The sequence below is a fragment of the Vipera ursinii genome, assembly GCF_947247035.1.
Source record: "Vipera ursinii genome assembly, chromosome: 2".
In the NCBI taxonomy this organism is placed as follows: Eukaryota; Metazoa; Chordata; class Lepidosauria; order Squamata; family Viperidae; genus Vipera; species Vipera ursinii.
Genome location: NC_139513.1, coordinates 12282278 through 12305657, shown reverse-complemented (window position 1 = coordinate 12305657; position 23380 = coordinate 12282278). Strand labels below are relative to the sequence as shown.

Sequence of the window (23380 nt, the reverse complement as noted above, 5' to 3'; positions counted from 1 at the left end):
ACATCTATCTGTGAATATCTAAAAGATAAAATACAGATACAAAAATTTTAAACACTCAATATTTTTAGCCCAAAAGATATTTATATATGCAAAAGTTTTCTTCTTATTAGGCAAAATGGTGTTAATGTAGCTAAGAAATAGTGACAAATTTTGAATAAAGAGATATACAGATCTTCAAAAACCAAGATCATGGCATCTGGCCCTCTCAATTCCTGGCAAATAGATGGGGAAGAAATGGAGGTAGTGACAGATTTTATTTTCCTGGGCTCCAAGATCACCGCAGATGGGGACTGCAGCCAAGAAATTAAAAGACGCTTGCTCCTGGGGAGGAAAGCCATGGCAAATCTAGACAGCACACTAAAAAGCAGAGACATCACCCTGTCAACAAAAGTGCGTATAGTCAAGGCTATGGTCTTCCCAGTTGCAATGTATGGCAGTGAAAGCTGGACCATAAGAAAGGCTGAGCGCCAAAGAATGGAGGCCTTTGAACTATGGTGCCGCAGAGGACTCCTGCGAGTTCCTTGGACTGCAAGGCGATCAAACCGGTCAGTCCTAGAGGAGATCAACCCTGACTGCTCTTTAGAAGGCCAGATCCTGAAGCTAAAACTCAAATACTTTGGCCACCTAATGAGAAGGAAGGACTCACTAGAGAAGAGCCTAATGCTGGGAAAGGTTGAGGGCAAGAGAAGAACGGGATGACAGAGAATGAGGTGGCTGGATGGAGTCACTGAAGCTGTAGGCGTGAGCTTAAATGGACTCCAGAAGATGGTAGAGGACAGGAAGGCCTGGAGGAACATTGTCCATAGGGTCGCGATGGGTCGGACACGACTTCGCAACTAACAACAACAACAAAACAGATCTTCAAAACTCTTCAGTGCTGTATTCATTCAGTTGTGGCAATTTCCCACCCTTCTAAATATTGCCAATTCTGCCCACCCCCATTTAAAACTTAAACCCTTTGATTTCCAAACTTTTGCGACAACTTATCTAACAGTAACACTTTGCACCAATGTTTAAGTTAGGGAAAATAAAATGTAGACCAAATAGCTGGATTAATTACAGAAAACTGTTGAATTTCTCTCCTCCCCCCCCTCCCCAATCTAACATTTCCAAGACCGTCTAGAAAACTTATCTTAATAGGCAATAATTTTCCGTAAGAATCAAATTTAAATTGCTGAACTGAAAAGGAATTCGGTGCCAGGAAGAATCCTAAACAAACGAGTGTTTCAGCCCAGCATTATCTTCCCAAACTTTCTTCTGAAGCTTTGAAGAGACTCTGCCTGATTGATGTAGGAATGTATACAACACTAACAACGTTCTTTTAATTTCAAATAACTGTAAGGAGACTGTCTGCAGTTTGTCAAATCTGGTATGGAATCTCTGATGATCGTCCTCTAGTTTGTTATTTCCAGATATTTCCGTATGTTCACAATGAAGTCTTATCGTATTTTCTTAGTTGTAAATGTCAACCGAGTTTGTTCATGGAGATTCTCAAGTCATCCAGGTCATGGTTGTCCCAAAGGTGCTTTCTGGGACAACCATGCCTTGGAAGAGTGAGGAAATTTCTCAGGGACGACTCGCACCCTGGACGGTATCTCTTTACTCTCCTACCATCGGGTAGGAGATACAGAAGTACAGCCAGCCGTACCAACAGGCTGAAGAACAGCTTTTATCCGTGGGCCGTTAGGCTTTTGAACGGGAAATAATTTTTATAAACTTTATGCATAATTGACTCGCGAGGCCGGTGTGTTGTGCAATTAGCTCACATGGTGTAATAAGATGGAGGGTTTCATAAGTTGGGTGTAATAAGTTGGGGGTGGGGGCACGAAGGGAGGCTCAGCCAGTCTCAATGTATACATGGTTGTACTTTGACAATAAAGGTTCATTCATTCATTCCTTTTCAAAAGGCGACAGGACTTGGTTTTTCCTTGAAGACGTTTCGCTTCTCATTAACAAGAAGCTTCCTCAGTTCTGACCGAAGGGCGGAGAATGGAAGGATTCGTATTCTTTGCAGTCGTCGGATTGTTAGCACTCTCTCTGAGAGTCGTTGAGGCCCCTCGGAGGTTTATCTGCGCCCTCAGCGTCACCGGAAATAGTGCAAGTGGGTGCGAAGCCTTCTGGGAGCTGCTGAAAGGTCTGTGTTGCAGACCGCGTTGTCAACTGAATTATCTCTCTCACTCTAAGAACATTGATAGGGTTTCTCTCCAGCATGAGTTCTTTGATGGCTCTTTAGGTTTCCAGCTTGCCTAAAACACCTCCCACACTGAGCACATTTGTAGGGTTTCTCTCCAGTATGAATCATCTGATGCCTCTTCAAGTTTATTCCCGTACTGAAGCCCTTCCCGCACTGTGAACATTTGTAGGGTTTCTCTCCGGTGTGGAATCTTTGGTGGGTCTTCAGATATCCCGACTGACTGAAGTATTTATGGCAGTGAGCGCACTTGTAGGGCTTCTCTCCCGTGTGAAACCTTTGGTGGGTCTTCAGATATCCCGCCTGCCTGAAATATTTTCCGCACTCAGCGCATTTGTAGGGCTTCTCTCCGGTGTGAAATCTCTGGTGGGTCTTCAGACACCCGGCCTGGCTGAAGCACTTCCCACACTGAAAACAGGCGTACGGCTTTTCTCCCGTGTGGCTTCTCTGGTGCAGTTTCAAGTTCCTTCTTGTGCTTAAGCATTTCCCACACTGAGAGCATTCGTGCTGTCTGCCTTCTGACGGACAGGCTGGGATCCCGCTCGGCGGGTCTGCGAAATTAAGGTTTTTCTCGTATTCGGAGGACTGACGGGGTTCTTCATATTGGCAGCCACTTTCTTTCCCGTGTTGAAGGAACGTGTGCTTTTTCTGACTTATCTTGGCTTTCCCCGGTAGCCTAATTGAGGAATTATGCTGGACTTTTTCTTCTGAATTGGGACCTCCTTCATAGTCCTCCGTGGAACGGATCACGTCAAATTCTACTCTGTAGCGGTACCTTCGACCGTATTTGGAGAACAGAGGCATTTCTTCCTTACTGGGGTTACTGGTATTTTGGATAATGGGTTCTATACATTCGTTCTTTCTCTCCTCTCTTTCTGTCCTCTGTGGGTCTTCGGACTCGGCTCCTTCACCCTGCATTTCTGCAGCCTCTTCGTTGTTCCCATAGCTCGTCTCTGGAGGTATCTCGCATTTTCCTTCCAATGCATTTTGTCCGTAATAGGGAGGCTCTTCATTAACCTCACACTCTCTTGCGTCATCTGCAGAGAAAGACAAGAGACATTTTAACCAGTCCTCACTCCTTTATCCGCCTTTTCTTTCAAATATCTGGTTTCTCCTACCGAATCCATCAGCCGCCCTGATTGAAGCGCCGTACAGGTAGTTCTTGACTTGATGGCCATAATTGACCCCGACAGTTCTGTTAGGTTGCCCCATTTTGTGACCTTTCTTGCCACGGCTGTTAAGTGAATCGCTGCAGCTGCTAAGTTAGTAACACGGCTGTGAAGTGAATCTGCCTTCCCCCGTTGGCTTTGCTTATCAGAAGGTCCCAAAACAGCAATAAGCGCTTAAGACTTATATGCCGCTTCACAGTGCTTTACAGCCTTTCTCTGAGTCTAAGCGGTTTACAGAGTCAGCCTATGGCCCCCAACCATCTGGGTCTTCATTTTACTGACCTCGGAAGGATGGAAAGCTGAATCAACCTTGAACTGGTCAGGATCGAACTCCTGACTGTGGGCAGAGTTGGCCTGCAATACTGCATTCTAACCACTGCGCCACCACAGCATCATCCAAAGTGATCACATGACCCCGGTACCCTGCAACCATCATAAATACGAGTCAGTTGCCAAGCTTCCAAATTTTGCTCACATGACTATGGGGATGCTACAATGGTCGTAAGTGTGAAAAAAGGGTCATAAGTCAATCCTGACGGGGTTCAAGGTTGACTAGGCCAGGGGTAGGCAAACTTGGCTCTTTTATGACTCGTGGACTTCAACTCCCAGAATTCCTGAGCCAGCATGACTCAGCTTGGAAACACTCCCTTTCCCCTCAGCATGGCTGGCTCAGGAATTCTGGGAGTTGAAGTCCATGAGTCATAAAAGAGCCCAGGTTGCCTACGCTGGACTAGGCCTTCCACATCCTTCTGAGGTCTGTAAAATGGGGACCGAAAATATTTGGGGCGATATGGAAATAGTGCTTCTAGTTTGTAAACCACCGTACAGAGAATGCTGTAAAGAAAAAAAAATCCAGATAATAAAGGCTAAGAAACCTTAGAATGGCATTCCAAGCTTGTATTGCAGGTAGCCGTCGAGCTACTACCGTTCACTCAGTGTCCATTTAAAGTTACAAAGTCACTAAACAACTGTCCTCACACTTATAACCATCACAGCATTCCCACGGACACCTATCAAACTTCGGATGGTTGGTATGGGTTTACAGTGGTTGCAGCATCCTGGCGTCACATGATCCCTGTTTGCAGAGCTTCCTAGCCGGCGTCGGCCAAGCAGTCAATGAGGGAAGCCAGATTCATTTAACAAACGTATAACTCACCTAACCGCTGTGGTAATGCGCTTACCCAACAGTGGCAAAAAAAGATAGTAAACTCCGGCATGACTCACTTAATGACCGCCTCGCTTAGAAACCAAAATTCTGATCCCAGTGGTGGTCGTAAATTGAGGACTTCCAGTATTACAATAAAGATTGGGTTTCATGGGCCATTCATGGGTGTGTTACGATTCCTCGCCAGTCAGTGGATCCGGCAGCTGAGTCTGAGGAATCAGATGAGGAGGAGGGGCCTGGACTGACATCAGAGTCAGAGGAAGGCTCTGAGGAGCTCTGAGACTTACAGTCGCACAAGGAGCCTGGCCCCTCTACTTGCACTCAGGCTGAGACACAGCTGTGCTGGGAGCCTGAGTTGGAGAGTGATGAAGCACAGCTGAGGAAATATCCAGGATGCACGAAAGCGCCGGCAAGAGAAGCGAGTAGGACAGAGGAATGCAATGGGGCGGCTCCAAAGGCAAAGGAGAAGGCATGAGGAAGCCACGCCTTGGCTGAATTATAAAAGGGAAGGTGTGGGAGGTGCTGGCTGCCGAAGGCCGAAGGCAACCGTTTGTGTTGAGGATTGAGTTTCTGTGGACTGTGTTTGTTTGCCTTGGACATTGACTCAGGTCTTTGAGAATAAAAGGGGTTGGGGGGGTTGCGGTTCCTGCCTGTTTCTTGGAAGAGGGGTTTCTCCTTGTGAGTATAACAAGGATTCACATGGGCTGGGACAGAACAGGGTGGGAGGGGCAGGTTAAACCTGAATATAAGAAGAGTCGGGAGGGAGGAGAGAACAAGGGCTAACTTCATGAGTTATTGGAAATTAGCCTTCTGACCTACGGTTGATGTGGCTTCTTTCTTTTTTTTTTATTATATTTGTATACCGCCCTTCTCCCGAAGGACTCAGGGCGGTGAACAGGGCACATAAAAAATACAGAATACAAAAATTAAAAAAGAATAATATTAAAAATCCCCAATAAAAACCCCAACACATCCCCCATCAGGCCAGGCCGGCTTGCTCAAATAGGTAGGTCTTCAGACCGCGTCGGAAGGAGCGAAGGTCAGGTGCCATCCGGAGCTCGACCGGCAGCTGATTCCATAAAGCCGGGGCGCCCACAGAGAAGGCCCTCCCCCTGGGGGCCACCAGCCGACATTCTCTGACCGGAGGCACCCTGAGGAGGCCCTCTCTGTGGGAACGCACAGGGCGGAGGGAAGTTGACGCCGGCAGCAGGTGATCCCCGAGGTACTCCGGACCCATGCCATGTAGGGCCTTAAAAACCATTACCAAAACCTTGAACCTCACCCGGAAGACAACTGGTAGCCAATGCAGCTTGCGGAGCAAAGGTGTAACATGGGAGTACCGGGAAACTCCCAAGAGAACTCTCGCGGCTGCATTCTGTACCAGCTGGAGCCTCCGAGTGGTCTTCAAGGGAAGCCCCATGTAGAGAGCGTTGCAGTAGTCCAGACGAGAGGTCACGAGCGCATGAGTGACCGTACACAAGGCATCCCGGTCTAGATAGGGCCGCAACTGGCGCACCAGGCGAACTTGGGCGAAAGCCCTCCTAGTCACAGCCACTATATGATCTTCCAGAGTAAGGCGCGAATCTAGGAGGATCTTAATGTTTGCTCTGCATTTGTTCCCTCTTTCGGTCGCTAGGAATGGATCAAAACTCTAAACATCTTGCTTTGCCAGAGATGGAAGATGGCGGATGTGAACTCTGACAAGCAGCTTTTTTTCCCCTTATGCTGCAGGTAGCAAATCATGTTGGCTGATCTTTATATGTGGGACTTGAAGGACCTCCCTTACCCGAAAAATCTAGGTTTCCACCCTGAATCTGGTCTGTCAGGAGGGCTGGCTCAGCCCCCGCTTCGTGGTCTACAAAGAAAAGAAGAAAAAGTTGAGGAATAACAGCATAACAGAGCTAGGAGAGATAAGATCATCTTTATTGTCATTTTTTTTTACTGTGGGAACATTGGCACACATTAAAAATGAAATTCCGTTGCTTGCTCTCAAAAGGGTACACACACATAACAGACATATAAACATGCTATATTCTACTTATGTATAGACCAGGGGTAGGCAACCTTGGCTCTTTTATGATTCGTGGACTTCAACTCCCAGAATTCCTGAGCCAGCATGGCTCAGCTTGGAAACCTCTCCCTTTCCCCTCAGCATGGCTGGCTCAGGAATTCTGGGACTTGAAGTCCACGAGTCATAAAGCGGCCTAGGCCATGGGTAGGCAAACTTGGCTCTTTTATGACTCGTGGACTTCAACTCCCAGAATTCCTGAGCCAGCATGGCTCAGCTTGGAAACCTTTCCCTTTCCCCTCAGCGTGGCTGGCTCGGGAATTCTGGGACTTGAAGTGCACGAGTCATAAAGCGGCCTAGGCCAGGGGTAGGCAAACCTGGCTCTTTTATGACTTGTGGACTTCAACTCCCAGAATTCCTGAGCCAGCATGGCTCAGCTTGGAAACCTCTCCCTTTCCCCTCAGCATGGCCGGCTCAGGTATTCTGGGAGTTGAAGTCCACGAGTCATAAAACAGCCAAAGTTGCCTACCCCTATAGACATAGAAGGAAAGGGAAGGGAAGGGAAGGGAAGGGAAGGGAAGGGAAGGGAAGGGAAGGGAAGGGAAGGGAAGGAAAGGAAAGGAAAGGAAAGGAAAGGAAAGGAAAGGAAAGGAAAGGAAAGGAAAGGAAAGGAAAGGAAAGGAAAGGAAAGGAAAGGAAAGGAAAGGAAAGGAAAGGAAAGGAAAGGAAAGGAAATTTTAGGAGAGTTTTACCCTCCTCTATCTCACCATTTTCTCTCCTTATAACTTGCAGAGCTGTTTCTTCTGTGTGTAAGAAATCCATCCGCTCTTCCTTTAAGGAACTCTGGAAAAAAATTGAGGATGCTGCAGTTCAGAGTGAAAGGACTGATTTTACACTTACACACACACACACACACACACACACACACATCTCAGCCTTTCTCTATTACACAAGCCCAATAAGTTACATTGCCAGTTGCCAAGTGCCTGAAATTTTGATCACAGGACCATGTTGATGATGTGACAGTTGTCTGTGCGAAGTCAGCCTGTTACTTTTTTTTCAGCGCTGTTCTAACTTTGAACAGTCGCTAAACAAATGTTGTAAGTCGAGGACTGCTTGTACTGTAAAGGCTTTTGTCACACAGTGTGGGTAGAAAATTCCCATGGCTGCCACTTAAGAAAGTGAAATTAATGTGTCAGTAAAATCCAACAGTATAGTTCATTTTTTAAAAAAAGATAAATCTGGGCAAGCTACAGGGAACAAGCTATTATAACAACAAGTACATATGTTGTATGTAGTATGTTTTAAATGTGTGTTGTGTATGTGTACACTTTGAGAGGAAGCAACTCAATTTCACTTTCAACGTGTGCAATTGTGCCTACAGGAAATAATGACAATAAAGGTTATCTAATCTCATTAAAGGTTATCTACACTTGGTTCAGATTTTGGACTTGCCTATCCAAGAGGCCCTCGACTTACGACCTCAACTGAGCCCGATATTTCTGTTGCTAAGCGGGACAATTGTTAAAAGAGTTTTGCTCCATTTTACGACCTGTCTTGTGAAATGTGTCCCTGCAGTTGTTAAGTGACTAACATGGTTGCTAAGCGAATCTGGCTTCCCCGTTGACTTTGTTTGTAAAGAAGGTTGCCAAAGGGGATCATGTGACCCAGGGACACGGCAACAGTCATAAGTACATGCCAGTTGCTAAGTGTTTTAATTTTGATGGTGCGACCGTGGGAACGCTGCCCACGGTCGTAAGTGTGAAGAACAGTCACAAGTCACTTTGTTCAGTGCCGTTGTCACTTCAAATGGTCACTAAATGAATTGTTATAAGTCGAGGACTACCTGCGTAGTACAAATGCAATAAGCTGGCAACTGAAACTGAAGCATGGCTATGGCAACCCCCTTTATACAGGGGTAGGCCACCTTGACTCTTTGATGACTCGTGGACTTCAACTCCCAGAATTCCTGAGCCAGCCATGCTGAGGGGAAAGGGAAAGGTTTCCAAGCTGAGTCATGCTGGCTCAGGAATTCTGGGAGTTGAAGTCCACGAGTCATAAAAGAGCCAAGGTGGCCTTAGGTAAAGGTAAAGGTTCCCCCACACATGCGTGCTAGTCGTTTCCGACTCTAGGGGCCGGTGCTCATCTCCGTTTCAAAGCCGAAGAGCCAGCGCTTGTCCGAGGACGTCTCCGTGGTCCTGTGGCCGGCATGACTAGACGCCAAAGGCACACGGAACGCTGTTACCTTCCCACCGTAGTGGTCCCTATTTTTCTACTTGCATTTTTACGTACTTTCGAACTGCTAGGTTGGCAGAAGCTGGGACTAGTAACAGGCGCTCACTCTGTTACGCGGCACTCGGGATTCGACCCGACAAACTGCCGACCTTCAGATCGACAAGCTCAGCGTCCTAACCCACTGAGCCACCGCGTCCCTAAGGTGGCCTACCCCTGCCTTAATAGAAACCCCCTGAATTAATTCTTGAAACTTTACCTGCCATGACCCGGATCTGGTCTGTTCCTGGCTCCGCAAGAAGTCCTCCACCAGAGCCACCGCCTGGGGACACGTCTCCGGCCTCCTGGCTTGGATCCAGCTCCGCAGCTCCGGCGGGAGGCTGGCCAGGAACTGCTCCAGGATCAGCAGCTCCAGGATCTGCTCCTTGCTGCGTCTCTCCGGCCTCAACCACTGGAGGCACAGCTGTTGGAGCTGGCCGTAAAGCCTCCTGGGGTCTCCTACCTCCTGACAGCAGAACTGCCGAAAATGTTGCCGTTGCATCTCCATTCTCAGGGCTTCCCCTCGCAAGATGGCGGCCTTGACCTTCCCATAATCCTCTTGGCCTTTGGCATCCAGGCTCCAGAAGGCCTCTTCCACCCCTCCGCTCAGAGCTGGCCGGAGACGGGCCGTCCATTCTCCACTGGGCCACCGGCAGGCGGTGGCCACCTGCTCAAAGGAGGCCAGGAAGGCCTTGGGGTCTTCCCAGGGTGAGGTCTCTGACGTCATCACGGGGTTTCCTCCCCTTCCGGGATGGAGCGTCCTGAGGAATTCCTGCCACTGGGCCTCCCAGCGCTCTTGCCCCGCGTTACAAGTTTCCCCTTTGCTCTCGCCGGACGCTCCCCAGCCTGGCTGCTTGATCATGCCTTCAATCGTAAGAGGGCTGGCGGCTTTTCCAGGCCCTACTGGTCCCCCTTCCAATTTGGGCTCCACTGAAACGCCCTCCTTCGCCGCTTTCCTTCCCGATGGAGGACTTCAGGGTAGGCCTAACGAAACATGGAATACGCACAGTTGTCCACCTGCAATTTCATGGGACTGTAGTCATTGTAGTGTTAGACTGGCAGCACAGAGACTCGGGATCTGGTCCCCAGTCGATCCCTGAAGATCTCTAAGGAACTCCGGCACTAAAGTACTAATACCACTTTACAATGCTTTGGTAAGGCCACACCTGGAATACTGCATCCAGTTTTGGTCACCACGATGTAAAAAAGATGTCGAGACTCTAGAAAGGGTACAGAGAAGAGCAACAAAGATGATTAGGGGGCTGGAGGCCAAAACATATAGGGAACGGTTGCTGGAATTGGGTATGTGTAGTTTAATGAAGAGAAGGACGAGGGGTGACATGATAGCAGTGTTCCAGTATCTCAGGGGCTGCCACAAAGAAGAGGGAGTCAAGCTATTCTCCAAAGCACCTGAAAGCAGGACAAGAAGCAACGGATGGAAACTAGTCAAGGAGAGAAGCAACCTAGAACTAAGGAGAAACTTCCTGACAGTTGGAACAATTAACCGGTGGAACAACCTGCCTCCAGAAGCGGTGAATGCTCCAACACTGGAAGTTTTTAAGAAGAGACTGGACAGCCATTTGCCTGAAATGGTATAGGGTTTCCTGCCTGAGCAGGGGGTTGGACTAGATGACCTCCAAGGTCCCTTCCAACTACTTCTTCTTCTTCTTCTTCTTCTTATTATTATTATTATTATTATTATTATTATTATTATTATTATTATTATTATTATTATTATTATTTAGCTAGGATGGGATTAGCTAGTGCTGGGCTAAGGACGATTTGACTCAGATCCCCATCATCACAAAAGCTCCCCGGGGGATTTTGGAGCCATCGTTCTGAGCCCAGCCTACCTCATAGGGTTGTGGTAGGGGGGAAATATGAGGAAGGAGTACAGGTAGTCCTCGACCTATGACCACAATTGAGCCCATAATTGCTGTTGCTAAGCGAGATAGTTGTTAGGTGAGTTTTCTCCCCCTTTTATGGCCTTTCTTGTCACAGATGTTAAGTGAATCACTGCAGTTAGTAACCCGGTCGTTAAGCGAATCTGGCTTTCCCCATTAACATTGCTTGTCAGAAGGTCGCAAAAGCGGATCACGTGGCCCCGGGACACTGCGACCGTCATAAATAGAAGTCAGTTGCCAATTGCGACCATATGGCTGTGGGGATGCTGCAACCGTTGCGTGAAAACTGGTCATCAGTCACTTTTTCCAGTACTGTTGTAACTTCAAACGGTCACTAATCAAACGGTTGTAAGTCGAGGACTCCCTGTAGAACGCAGACAGGCATTTTGATCTGCCAGGTTGAAATTTCTCAACCGTACCAGGTAAGCCAGACTAAAACATGCCCCATTTTAGGACTTTTCTTGCCAGAGTTGTTAAGTGAATAATTGCAGTTGCTAAGTTACTCACCCTGTTGTTAAGTGAATTTGGCTTTCCCCCAAAAAATGAGTTTCAGTGTGGAGAAAAGCAAAGTCTTACATTTAGGCAGGAAAAACCAAAGGCACAAATACAGATTAGGTGAGACCTGGCTTAAAAACAGTTAACTGAGAGAGGGATCTTGGAGGCCTAGTGGACGATCGCTTGACTATGAGCCAGCAGTGTGCAGCCGCCGCCAAAAAAGCTAATACAATCCTGGGTTGTATAAACAGAGGCATAGAATCAAGATCACGAGAGGTGATCTTGATTAAATAAAAATTAAATTATTATAATTATGATTATGATTAAATAAAAATAAAAATAAAATAAAATAAAATATTAGTACCGCTTTATAAAGCCCTAGTTAAGACCACACCTGGAATACTCCAGCCCATTTTTTTTATCTTAATTTCTCTACTTATTATATGTTATTGTTGTTAGCCGCCCTGAGTCCTTCGGGAGATAGGGCGGGATATCAGTCCCATTAATAAATAAATAAATAAAAATAAATTTTGGTCACCATGTCACAAAAAACACGTTGAGAGTTTGGAAAAAAAATTCAGAGAAGAGCAACTAAGATGATCAAAGGCCTGGAGGGCAAACATACGAAGAATGACTCGGGTTTAAAGAAAAGAAAAAAATAGGGGAGACGCGATCAGCGTTCCAGTATCTGAGGGGCTGCCACAAGGCTGAGGGGGCCAGGTTGTTCACCCAAGCACCAGAGGCAAGGATGAGAGAAACAAATGGTTGGAAACTGACCAAAGAGAGAAGCAACCTGGAATTAAGGAGAAACTTCCTGACGGCGAGGACAATCAACCAGTGGAACAGCTTGACCTCCAAAAATTGTGGACGCTCCATCCCTGGAAGTTTTTAAGATGAGATTGGACAGCCATTTGTCTGAAACGGTATAGGGCAGGGGTAGGCAAGCTCGGCTCTTTGATGACTCGTGGACTTCAACTCCCAGAATTCCTGAGTCAGCTATGCTCATGGACTCAGGAATTCCGGGGGTTTATTTATTTATTTATTTTATTAAATTTATATACCGCCCTTTCCCGAAGGACTCAGGGCGGTTTACAGGGCATTTAAAACAACCAATACAAAAGTTAAAAACAAATTAAAAAAGATTAAATCATCCCTAGAATTAAAAACCCCAGTTAAAAATTCTCAGCCTGGGCCGGAGAGCTCGAAGAGCCAGGTTTTCAGGTCCCGGCGAAATGTGCGGAGGTCGGGGGCAGTCCTAAGCTCCACGGGCAGCTGGTTCCAGAGGGCAGGCGCCCCCACAGAGAAGGCCCTCCCCCTGGGTGTTATCCGCCGACAATCTTTTATTGGCGGCACCCTGAGAAGACCCTCCCTGTGGGAGCGCACTGGACGAAGGGAGCTTGATGCCGGCAGCAGGTGTTCCCTCAAATATCCCGGACCCAAGCCATTTAGGGCTTTAAAGGTAAGTACCAGCACCTGGAGGGCAACCGGAAGCCAATGCAGCTCGCGGAGTAGAGGTGTTACATGGGAGTATCGGGGGACCCCCATCACGACTCGCGCGGCCGCATTCTGCACCAGTTGAAGCCTCTGAGTGGTCCTCAAGGGCAGCCCCATGTAGAGAGCATTGCAGTAGTCTAGACGGGAGGTCACGAGCGCATGAGTGACTGTGCGTAGGGCATCTCGGTCCAGATAGGGTCGCAACTGGCGCACCAGGCGAACCTGGGCAAAAGCCCCCCTGGCCACGGCTCCTATATGATCTTCAAAATTGAGCCGTGAATCCAGGACGCCCAAGTTGCGAGCCCTATCAACGGGGGGGGGGGGTAACACCTCACCCCCCATCGTTAAAGGTGGAATAATCTGGTTAACCCAAGATGCCGATACTCACAGCCACTCAGTCTTGGTGGGATTGAGACGAAGCCTGTTTCTCCCCATCCAGACCTGAACCGGTTGAAGTCCATGAGTCATAAAAGAGCCGAGGTTGCCTTCCCCTTGGTATAGGCAGGGCTTTTTTTCTCATAGAAGGCTCAGAACGGAGTTCCGGCACCTTTTTTGGATGGAACCTTGTAGGGTAGGCAAGGTGGGTTGTATGACATGTGTGAGTTCCGGCACCTTTTTCTTTTACCAAAAAAAGCACTGGGTATAGGGTTTCCTGCCTGAGCAGGGGGCTGGACTAGAAGACCTCCGAGGTCCCTTCCAGCTCTATGCTATTCTAAAACCCTGGATTCTCCCTGCCCTGACCCAGGACCTCTCTCCACTTCCCAGCATCTTCCTCAGGCCTCCCATCCAAATCCAAACCAGCCTCGGTCCTGCTTAAGCTTAAGCCAGGGGTCTTCAAACTCGGCCCTTTTGTGACTGGTGGACTTCAACTCCCAGAATTCCTCAGCCAGGCAGGCTGGCTGAGGAATTCTGGGAGTTGAAGTCCACCAGTCATATAAAAGGGCCAGGTTTGAAGACCCCTGGCTTAAGCCACCCAGCCTCCACTCCTGCTTAGCTTACAGCGGTCTTCAAACTCGGCCCTTTTCTGACTGGTGGACTTCAACTCCTAGAATTCCTCAGCCAGGCAGGCTGGCTGAGGAATTCTGGGAGTTGAAGTCCACCAGTCATATAAAAGGGCCAGGTTTGAAGACCCCTGGCTTAAGCCACCCAGCCTCCACTCCTGCTTAGCTTAGCAGAGGTCTTCAAACTCGGCCCTTTTCTGACTGGTGGACTTCAACTCCCAGAATTCCTCAGCCAGGCAGGCTGGCTGAGGAATTCTGGGAGTTGAAGTCCACCAGTCATATAAAAGGGCCGAGTTTGAAGACCCCTGGCTTAAGCCACCCAGCCTCCACTCCTGCTTAGCTTAGCAGAGGTCTTCAAACTCGGCCCTTTTCTGACTGGTTGGACTTCAACTCCCAGAATTCCTCAGCCAGGCAGGCTGGCTGAGGAATTCTGGGAGTCGAAGTCCACCAGTCATATAAAAGGGCCGAGTTTGAAGACCCCTGGCTTAAGCCACCCACCCTCCACTCTCAGCCCGGCAAAGAGGCTCCAAGCACCCCACACACCCCACACACACACACCCAGCCCATTTCCCCATAGCCGGCCGGGCCTCGGCGGCTGTGGCTTATGGGCAAAGCCGTCCCAAGTCCCCAACCCGAAGCCTGGCAGCGGGCTAGGACGCACCTGTCCGGCGCTCAGAAGTGGCCCGCGGGCGCCAGGCCAAGAGAGCTACTACGAGGCGCGCTTCCTCCTCCTCCTCCTCCTCCTCCAGCCGCAGCAACACCGGTGGGGGGACGAAGGGCGGCGAGTGGCATCCGCTGCTCGGCTCCTCCCGGGCGGATCGCGACGCTTCGCTTCGCCCTTCTTCTCCTCGGGTTCCGGGGCGGACCCGCCGAGGCTTTTTTTGTTTTCTGCCCGTAGCTGGCTCGCCCCCTCCTGGGCGCCTCCGGCCTTCCGCGCCGGCCCGCTGCGAAGCCAAGGAAGCGAGGAGGAGTGGCTGGGTCTCGAGCGGGCTGCCGGCGCCGCGCCTTGGCCCCGGGAGCGGATAGGATAGGATAGGATAGGATAGGATAGGATAGGATGAAGAGATGGAATGGAATGGAATGGAATGGAATAGAATAGAATAGAATAGAATAGAATAGAATAGAATAGAATAGAACAGAACAGAACAGAACAGAACAGAACAGAACAGAACAGAACAGAATAGAACAGAACAGAACAGAACAGAATAGAATAGAATAGAATAGAATAGAATAGAATAGAATAGATGTAATGTGATAGGATAGGATAGGATAGGATAGGATAGGATAGGATAGGATAGGATAGGATAGGATGAAGAGATGGAATGGAATGGAATGGAATGGAATGGAATAGAATAGAATAGAATAGAATAGAATAGAATAGAATAGAATAGAATAGAATAGAATAGAATAGAATAGAATAGAATAGAATAGAATAGAATAGAATAGATATAATGTAATGTAATGTAACAGAAGAGAAGAGATGTAATTTAATCTAATAGAATAGGAATAGGAATAAGAATAGAATAGAATAGAATAGAATAGAATAGAATAGAATAGAATAGAATAGAATAGAATAGAATAGAATAGATGTAATGTGATAGGATAGGATAGGATAGGATAGGATAGGATAGGATAGGATAGGATAGGATAGGATAGGATAGGATAGGATGAAGAGATGGAATGGAATAGAATAGAATAGAATAGAATAGAATAGAATAGAATAGAATAGAATAGAATAGAATAGAATAGATGTAATGTGATAGGATAGGATAGGATAGGATAGGATAGGATGAAGAGATGTAATGTAATGTAATGTAAGAGAAGAGAAAAGAGAAGAGAAAAGAGAAGAGAAGAGAAGAGAAGAGAAGAGATGTAATGTAATGCAATGCAGTGCAGTGCAGTGCAATAGAATAGAATAGAATAGAATAGAATAGAATAGAATAGAATAGAATAGAATAGAATAGAATAGAATAGAATAGAATAGAATAAAGGGGAGTTAAAGCACATTATGAATTTGGTTAATTTTATATTATGGATAATTTTTAGTTAGAATATGATTATTATATCTATAACCCTGTATTTAGCTCTGGGAAGTGGGGGGGAAGGGGGGTGGTTTACGGTGGGTGGGTTTTGGGGATATGTATTGTAAAATCTTTTTTTGTAAAACTCTTTAATAAAAAAAAGAATAGAATAGAATAGAGTAGAATAAAGAGATGTAATGTAATGTAATAGAATAGAATAGAATGAAGAGATATAATGTAATGTAATAGAAGAGAAGAGATGTAATGTAATAGAATAGGAATAGGAATAGGAATAGAATAGAATAGAATAGAATAGAATAGAATAGAATAGAATAGAATAGGGAATAGAATAGAATAGAATAGAATAGAATAGAATAGAATAGAATAGAATAGAATAGAATAGAATAGAATAGAATCTGGAAGGGACCTTGGAGGTCTTCTAGTCCAGCCCCATGATCAAGCAGGAGAACCTATACCATTTCAGACAAGTGGCTGTCCAGTCTTTTTTTTAAAAAGCTCCAGTGATGGAACACACACAATGTCTGAAGGCAAGTTGTTCCACTGGTTAATTGTCTTCACTGATAGGAATAGAATAGAATAGAACAGAACAGAACAGAATAGAATATCGCCATTGTGTAACTCACAATGAAATTGAGTGCTGTCCACTATGCACATTACACACAAGTAAAAACATACATTATACGGACACATCCTTCATATTCTATTCACCATTGTTCTGCCCCTAATATTGCACTTCAATGTAAATACATATAAAGAAGGATTGCTGGAATTGGGTATGTGTACTTTAATGAAGAGAAGGGTGAGGGGTGACATGATAGCAGTATTCCAGTATCTCAGGGGCTGCCACAAAGAAGAGGGAGTCAAGCTATTCTTCAAAGCACCTGAAGGCAGGACAAGAAGCAACGGATGGAAACTAACCAAAGAGAGAAGCAACCTAGAACTAAGGAGAAATTTCTTGACAGTTGGAACAATTAATCAGTTGAACAACCTGCCTCCAGAAGCGGGGAATGCTCCAACACTGGAAGTCTTTAGGAAGAGACTGGACAACCATTGGTCTGAAATGGTAGAGGGGTTCCTGCCTGAGCAGGGGGTTCAACTAGATGACCTCCAAGGTCCTTTCCAACTCTGTTATTCTGTTGGGCTACATTTGCTTCAGGTGTATGGGACTTCAATTTCTAAGACTGTCCAGTTGCAAAGGACTCAGAGCTACTTCTAAAAAACAATCCTGGAAAAGGCGAAACAAACTTTGGCTACAGCTTCTGCACGATGCAGAAATCCGAATTAAAGCACCCCTATTCAAGGACGGCATCCACTGCCTTCTCTTTGGAGGACAGCTACAGGGATTCACTAAACAACTTTGGCAAGAAAGGTCGTAGAATGGGTCAAAATGTGCTAAGCACATTGATTTGTGCTTAGATTGTAAGCCGCCCTGAGTCTTCGGAGAAGGGCGGGATATAAATGGGATTTTAAAAAAACACGTATTTAACAACTGTCTCTGTGGCCCTAGGGATGCTGGTTGCAAGGACGGATCCCAAGTCACTTTTTTTTTTAGTGTCATTGTAACTTTGAACAGTTGTTAAAGAAACAGTGGTACGTTGAGGACTACCTGTATAGAAAATAAGAACTAACTCAGGAACGTTCAGGTGATCCAAAACGTTTTGGACTTTGCAGCATCGTTGCGAAGAAAAGCTACATCTGTCGTTGTGTTTTTTTTCCCCCTCTCCTTCATAGTTGTTATAGAAGTGACATTGTTCGGCCCTTTTCTGGTTCAGCGAACGTTAAGCTAACAAGCCTCTTCTTGAAAACCTCCAATGATGAAGCACCCGTAACTTCTGAAAGGCAAGCTGTTCCACTGGTGGATTGTTCACATTGTCAGGAAAATGTCTCATTTCTAGGTTGAATCCCTCTCACAGTTACTACTATGGAGCAAGGTACCCCCTATACTATACCTGTACATTTGGTTTTTCTTGCCTAAATGTAGAACCTTACTTTTTTCACCATTGAATTTCACTTGGTTAGATAGCGCCCAATGTTCGAGTCTGTCCAGATCCTCCTGTATCTTAAGCCTGTCTTCTGGAGGGTTGGCTATTCCTGCCAGCTTGGTGTCGATGAGGGTGATTTGATCTTTTTTTGAGGGCACCTGGCTGGATTGAATGGTCAGAAGGCTCAGCAGTTGGAAAAGCAGGGACATGAGTCTTTCATCTCTCTTTCTCTTAATTTCAGCTGGGTTAGCCATCCAGAGTTGCTTAATGGGATTGCCTGGTTCCTTCAGGGAAAAACCATTTCGTTTCCTCTCCTTGTATAGCTGCACTTCACCTTCTTCAGCATATGACAAACAGAGAATCAGAAGTTAAAAGATCTGCCAGCAAACCTCAAAATAAATGGATGGAGAAAACCCTCTTGGTTTGCACTGAACACTTGGGCTAAAATTAATTAAGAGCACTTCATTGGCTCCCTCAAAGAAACGGAATCGCCTCGATATAAGGAGAAATCACAATTTGAGCCCTTCTGACTTGGTCATCTCAGATTCGTTTGAAAATAAACTGCAGAAAGACCTTAGGGTCCTACAGAGCAAGGATTCTTCACCGACCCATAAGGGACGGTGACTGAGGGGCTGAACAAGCTCCAGAATTCATCCCTGACTACTATGGAGCAAGGTACTACCTATGCTATACCTGTGCATTTGATTTTTCCTGCCTAAATGTAGAACCTTACTTTTTTCACCGTTGAATTTCATTTTGTTAGATAGCGCCCAGTGTTCGAGTCTGTCCAGATCCTCCTGTATCTTAAGCCTGTCTTCTGGAGTATTGGCTATTCCTGCTAGCTTGGTGTCGTCTGCAAATTTGATGAGTTCCCCATCTATCCCCTCATCCAAATCATTGATGAAGATGTTGAAGAGCACTGGGCCCAGAACAGAGCCCTGGGGCACCCCCACTACACACCCCACACCCCACTTCAATTTTTTGAGGATAGATCTGAGAACAGTTCCCCTCTCACCGCCTGCAGTTCTTCCAACTAGTAAAGGTAAAGGTTCCCCCGCACATGTGTGCTAGTCGTTTCCAACTCTAGGGGCCGGTGCTCATCTCCGTTTCAAAGCCGAAGAGCCAGCGCTTGTCCGAGGACGTCTCCGTGGTCATGTGGCCGGCATGACTAGACGCCAAAGGCGCACGGAACGCTGTTACCTTCCCACCGTAGGGGTCCCTATTTTTCTACTTGCATTTTTACGTGCTTTCGAACTGCTAGGTTGGCAGAAGCTTGGACGAGTAACAGGCGCTCACTCTGTTACGCGGCACTCGGGATTCGACCCGCCAAACTGCCGACCTTCTGATCAACGGGCTCAGCGTCTTAACCCACTGAGCCACCCGCGTCCCTTCTTCCAACTACATCCAGCTAAAATAAGCTAAAATCCTGTGGAAACTGAAACCTTTTCTCCAATTCCCCACTCAGTGCCACAGTCCTACTCTTTTTTGGGCCTCCCATCCAAATAGCATCCTTACAAGATCCTACTTAGCTTTGCAGGAGAGCCAAGGTCAATCCTGTAGTGCCCCCGACTGGTCAACGTGTGAACTGCAAAAGCTGCTTCACAAAAAAAACTGGATTTAAGACCCTTAGATGGGGATAGGGAGGGAAGAGTTCCTCAGGCTTGCCAACTTTAAACCATGTGAATTTCAACTCCCAGAATTCCAGAAAACCTATAAGCCACCTCTCCATTCTTGAGTCATGATGGGAATTCATTTCCAGTTTTTCAATAATCTTTGTTACAGGTCTCTGAATTGTTCCAGTCTGTCTAGAGCAGGGGTTTTCAAACTCGGCCCTTTTATGATTCATGGACTTCAACTCCCAGAATTCCTCAGCCAGCCATGCTGAGCGGAAAGGGAGAGGTTTCCAAGCTGAGCCATGCTGGCTGAGGAATTCTGGGAGTTGAAGTCCACAAATCATAAAAGAGCCAAGGTTGCCTACCCCTGGTCTAGGTCGCTTTATGACTCGTGGACTTCAACTCCCAGAATTTCTCAGCCAGCCAAGCTGAGGGGAAAGGGAGAGGTTTCCAAGCTGAGCCATGCTGGCTGAGGAATTCTGGGAGTTGAAGTCCATGAGTCATAAAAGGGCTGAGTATGAAGACCCCTTGTCTAAAGTTTCTCAACTTGAGGACCTTGAGGATGGGTGGACTTCAACTCCCAGAATCCCCAATCTTCTTCACCCAATATTCCCCAGCCGGAATGCTGGCCAGGGAATTCTGGGAATTGAAGTCCACACTTCTTTAAGTTCCCAGGTTACAAAATGGGTGCCAAGCGGTTGCAACACCCATTTTGTGCCCTGAGTAGCACAAAACGTTCTGGTTTAAATCTTTCTTCAGAGCTGAAGCCCAGAGTGGAAAAAACAGCATGTGAAGGAGCCAGGCAGCATCTCAGCCAAGCAGAATAATGATTTTCCATAAATTTAAAAAAAAACAGTGATTGAAAGGTTGAATGTGAAAATTAGTCAGATCCTGGTTCAAAAATTAGGAAAGATCAGAACGTTTTGTGCTACTCAATTCTTCACAGAACGGGTGTTGCAAGGACTTGGCGAGTCAGCGAGGATAAATCTCCTCGTCTGAGGATCGGAGTTTGCCAAAAGTTGGATCTGAATCTTGAGGACAAGTATTGTACGGTATTTGGTCCCACAGAGCTAAAGCAAGGGTTCATATCACAGATCACCATCTAACTAAGAAATTAAATTACCACACACAGGCACACCCAAAATGTTACATGTTGCTTTTTCCTGCTATCTAAATGTTGCCTTGAAGTGCTGTAGCCTCCTGAGGAATTAGGGAAAAAAAAAAACCTTTGAGGGGATTTAAGGCCGTGATTTTTAAGGTTTTGTTGACAAAGCAACACAACCTTGGGTGAGCTGAACCATGGTTTACTGAATTATTTATTTATTTTTATTTTAAGCCCATTTATATCCCGCCCTTCTCCGAAGACTCAGGGCGGCTTACAAGCTTAGGCAGTAGCCTTCATTCTACCCTGTTGCTATTGCTGAATCCTTCGTCGCTTAAGTAAGCTAGTTGAAACAAAGCAGAGCCAACCCCACGTTAAAATGGCACTTGATGAAGTAGACCACAACCTACTACTGGATAAGGTAGTCCTCCTCGTTTCTGTTCTGTTTCCCAGAATTCCACTCCAGCCTCCATTCAGGGAATGCTGGGAGTCTAGGGCCAGCTGAGTGTTGCTCCTCCCTCTATGACTGATAAGTCTCCAGAGTAGCGTTTCTCAATCTAATCATCATCATCATCATCATCATCATCAAGTTGGAAGGGACCTTGGAGGTCATCTAGTCCAACCCCCTGCTCAGGCAGGAAACCTTATACCATTTCAGTCCAATGGCTGTCCAGTCTCTTCTTAAAAACTTCCAGTGTTGGAGCATTCACCACTTCTGGAGGCAGGTTGTTCCACCGGTTAATTGTTCTAACTGTCAGGAAATTTCTCCTTAGTTCTAGGTTGCTTCTCTCCTTGACTAGTTTCCATCCATTGCTTCTTGTCCTGCTTTCAGGTGCTTTGGAGAATAGCTTGACTCCTTCTTCTTTGGGGCAGCCCCTGAGATATTGGAACACTGCTATCATGTCACCCCTCGTCCTTCTCTTTGTTAAACCAGACATACCCAATTCCAGCAACCGTTCCCTATATGTTTTGGGCTCCAGCCCCCTAATTATCCTTGTTGCTCTTCTCTGTACCCTTTCTAGAGTCTCGACATCTTTTTTACATTGTGGTGACCAAAACTGGATGCAGTATTCCAGGTGTGGCCTTACCAAAGCATTGTAAAGTGGTATTAGTACTTCACGTGATCTTGATTCTATCCCTCTGTTAATGCAGCCTAGCACTGTGTTGGCTTTTTTGGCAGCTGCAGCACACGGCTGGCTCATATTGAAGTGATGGTCCACTAGATCTCTCTCACAGTTGCTACTATTGAGCAAGGTGCCACCTATACTGTACCTGTGCATTTGGTTTTTCTTACCTATATGTAGAACCTTACTGAGTCTTATTCAGCTTTCACTTTTCAGACCTAAAGTGAAAGCCTAACTTTTTCTCCAACTTGCCAAGCTTGGGGTAAGGTAAAGGTCAAGGTTCCACCGCACATGCGTGCTAGTCGTTTCTGACTCTAGGGGCCGGTGCTCATCTCCGTTTCAAAGCCGAAGAGCCAGCGCTTGTCCGAGGACGTCTCCGTGGTCATGTGGCCGGCATGACTAGACGCCAAAGGCGCACGGAACGCTGTTACCTTCCCACCGGAGTGGTCCCTATTTTTCTACTTGCATTTTTACGTGCTTTCGAACTGCTAGGTTGGCAGAAGCTGGGACGAGTAACAGGCGCTCACTCTGCTACGCGGCACTTGGGATTCGACCCGCCAAACTGCCCATCTTCTGATCGACAAGCTCAGCGTCCTAACCCACTGAGCCACCACATCCCTTAATTTGCCATTAGTCAATTGCAAAAGGCGGCCTTACTAGGAACTGCTTCCATCCTGCAACGATATCTGTAATACCATCAAATATCCACATCTGCCTATCCCAGGTCCTTGGTAAGTTTCAAGTTTTATTTAATTTGTATACCGCCCTTCTCCTTGGTAGGGACTCAGGGCGGTTCACAGGGCATATATAAAAAAGACAATACAAAAATTAAAAAAGATTAAACCCATGCCCAGTTAAAAACAGTAATACAAATCTAAAAGGACTCGATAGGTAGACAAAAATGCCAAATCCAGTCTGAACATCTGGCTGACTCTGCGATGATCAATAAATAACAACAACAACAACAAAAGAAGATGATAATGATGATTTTGGAAGGGATCTTGGAGGTCATCTAGTTCAACCCCCTGCTCAGGCAGGAAACCCTATACCCGTTTCAGGCAAATGGCAGTCCAGTCTCTTTAAAAACTTCCAGATGTGAATCACTTAACAAGTGCCTTGCTTAGCAAAGGAAATTGTGGTCATTGAACTGCCCATACAGGCATTCAAACAGCTACACTGTGAAGGGTGAGACAAAGATGGCCGAGTTGACACTTCATCATGTAAATTCCTTCCATTTTTATTTATTATTTATTCAATGTTTATACCGCCCATGTCTCCCACAAGGTGACTTTGGGTGGCTTCATTGTACATTTCTTTCATCTTCCCGGAGGGTGTGAAAGCCTAGAAGGATTTATGCTTGCTTATACAGTGACCCCGAGCACACAGCAAACTGATTTTCACCTCGCGGGGGGGGGGGGGGGAGATCAGAAAATGCAGTGAACCCGCAGCATTCTTTGTGTTTTCATTCTTAATGGAGGGATCTGGTACATTTCCAATCGGTAGCAGCTGGAAGCGCGGAGACCGCAAAGCATCCAGAAATCCACCAGGAATCCTGCCAGTGAGAACAGATTTGGGTGAATCCCACACCTGGCGTGAATTAACAAACTAAGGTCTAACACCAACGGCCTTTTACTCCAGTACATAGCACCGCGCTTCTTTATTTAACGCACAAAGAAGAGATTAATCGATAATAAGTCCACCAACTTTCCAAACGAAGTTTCAGCTTGAAGCAATCCTGGACTGGCTTCGTAGGCAACTCTGTCTGAGCAACACGGTTCTTGGGAGAAAGTGTAAAGCTGTTGTACTACTATAGTAGTAA

General features: G+C 46.5%; 2 protein-coding genes across 4 annotated transcripts in view; one reads left to right on the top strand and one right to left on the bottom strand.

Annotated features, from left to right (window-relative positions):
* LOC310636470 (uncharacterized protein) overlaps positions 1-23380 on the top strand; it is a 356270-nt gene that overhangs the window by 137568 nt on the left and 195322 nt on the right. The gene's annotated exons all lie outside the window — the stretch shown is intronic.
* LOC310636502 (uncharacterized protein) lies at positions 861-18128 on the bottom strand. Of its 3 annotated transcripts, XM_083356414.1 has the most exons (6): positions 18052-18128; positions 17730-17935; positions 9025-10024; positions 7301-7376; positions 6312-6380; positions 861-3228 (listed from the first exon to the last, which is right to left on the bottom strand). In XM_083356414.1, the coding sequence occupies exons 3-6, from the start codon at positions 9664-9666 to the stop codon at positions 2180-2182; spliced, it is 1836 nt and encodes a 611-aa protein (XP_083212540.1). In that variant the 5' UTR covers positions 9667-10024; positions 17730-17935; positions 18052-18128; the 3' UTR covers positions 861-2179. The 3 variants fall into 3 exon arrangements, with proteins under 3 accessions (XP_083212540.1, XP_083212539.1, XP_083212541.1); XM_083356413.1 differs by lacking the exons at positions 17730-17935; positions 18052-18128 and adding an exon at positions 14360-14458; XM_083356415.1 differs by lacking the exons at positions 7301-7376; positions 17730-17935; positions 18052-18128 and having other exon boundaries at positions 9025-9623.

Excerpts from the sequence above, each read along its gene's own strand:
- LOC310636502 (XM_083356414.1), bottom strand. The coding sequence starts at position 9,666 with ATGATCAAGCAGCCAGGCTGGGGAGCGTCCGGCGAGAGCAAAGGGGAA. Across the intron at positions 7,377-9,024 it reads CCAGATCCGGGTCATGGCAG|AGTTCCTTAAAGGAAGAGCG; the intron begins GTAAAGTTTCAA and ends ATTTTTTTCCAG. Across the intron at positions 6,381-7,300 it reads AGTTATAAGGAGAGAAAATG|ACCACGAAGCGGGGGCTGAG; the intron begins GTGAGATAGAGG and ends TTTTCTTTGTAG.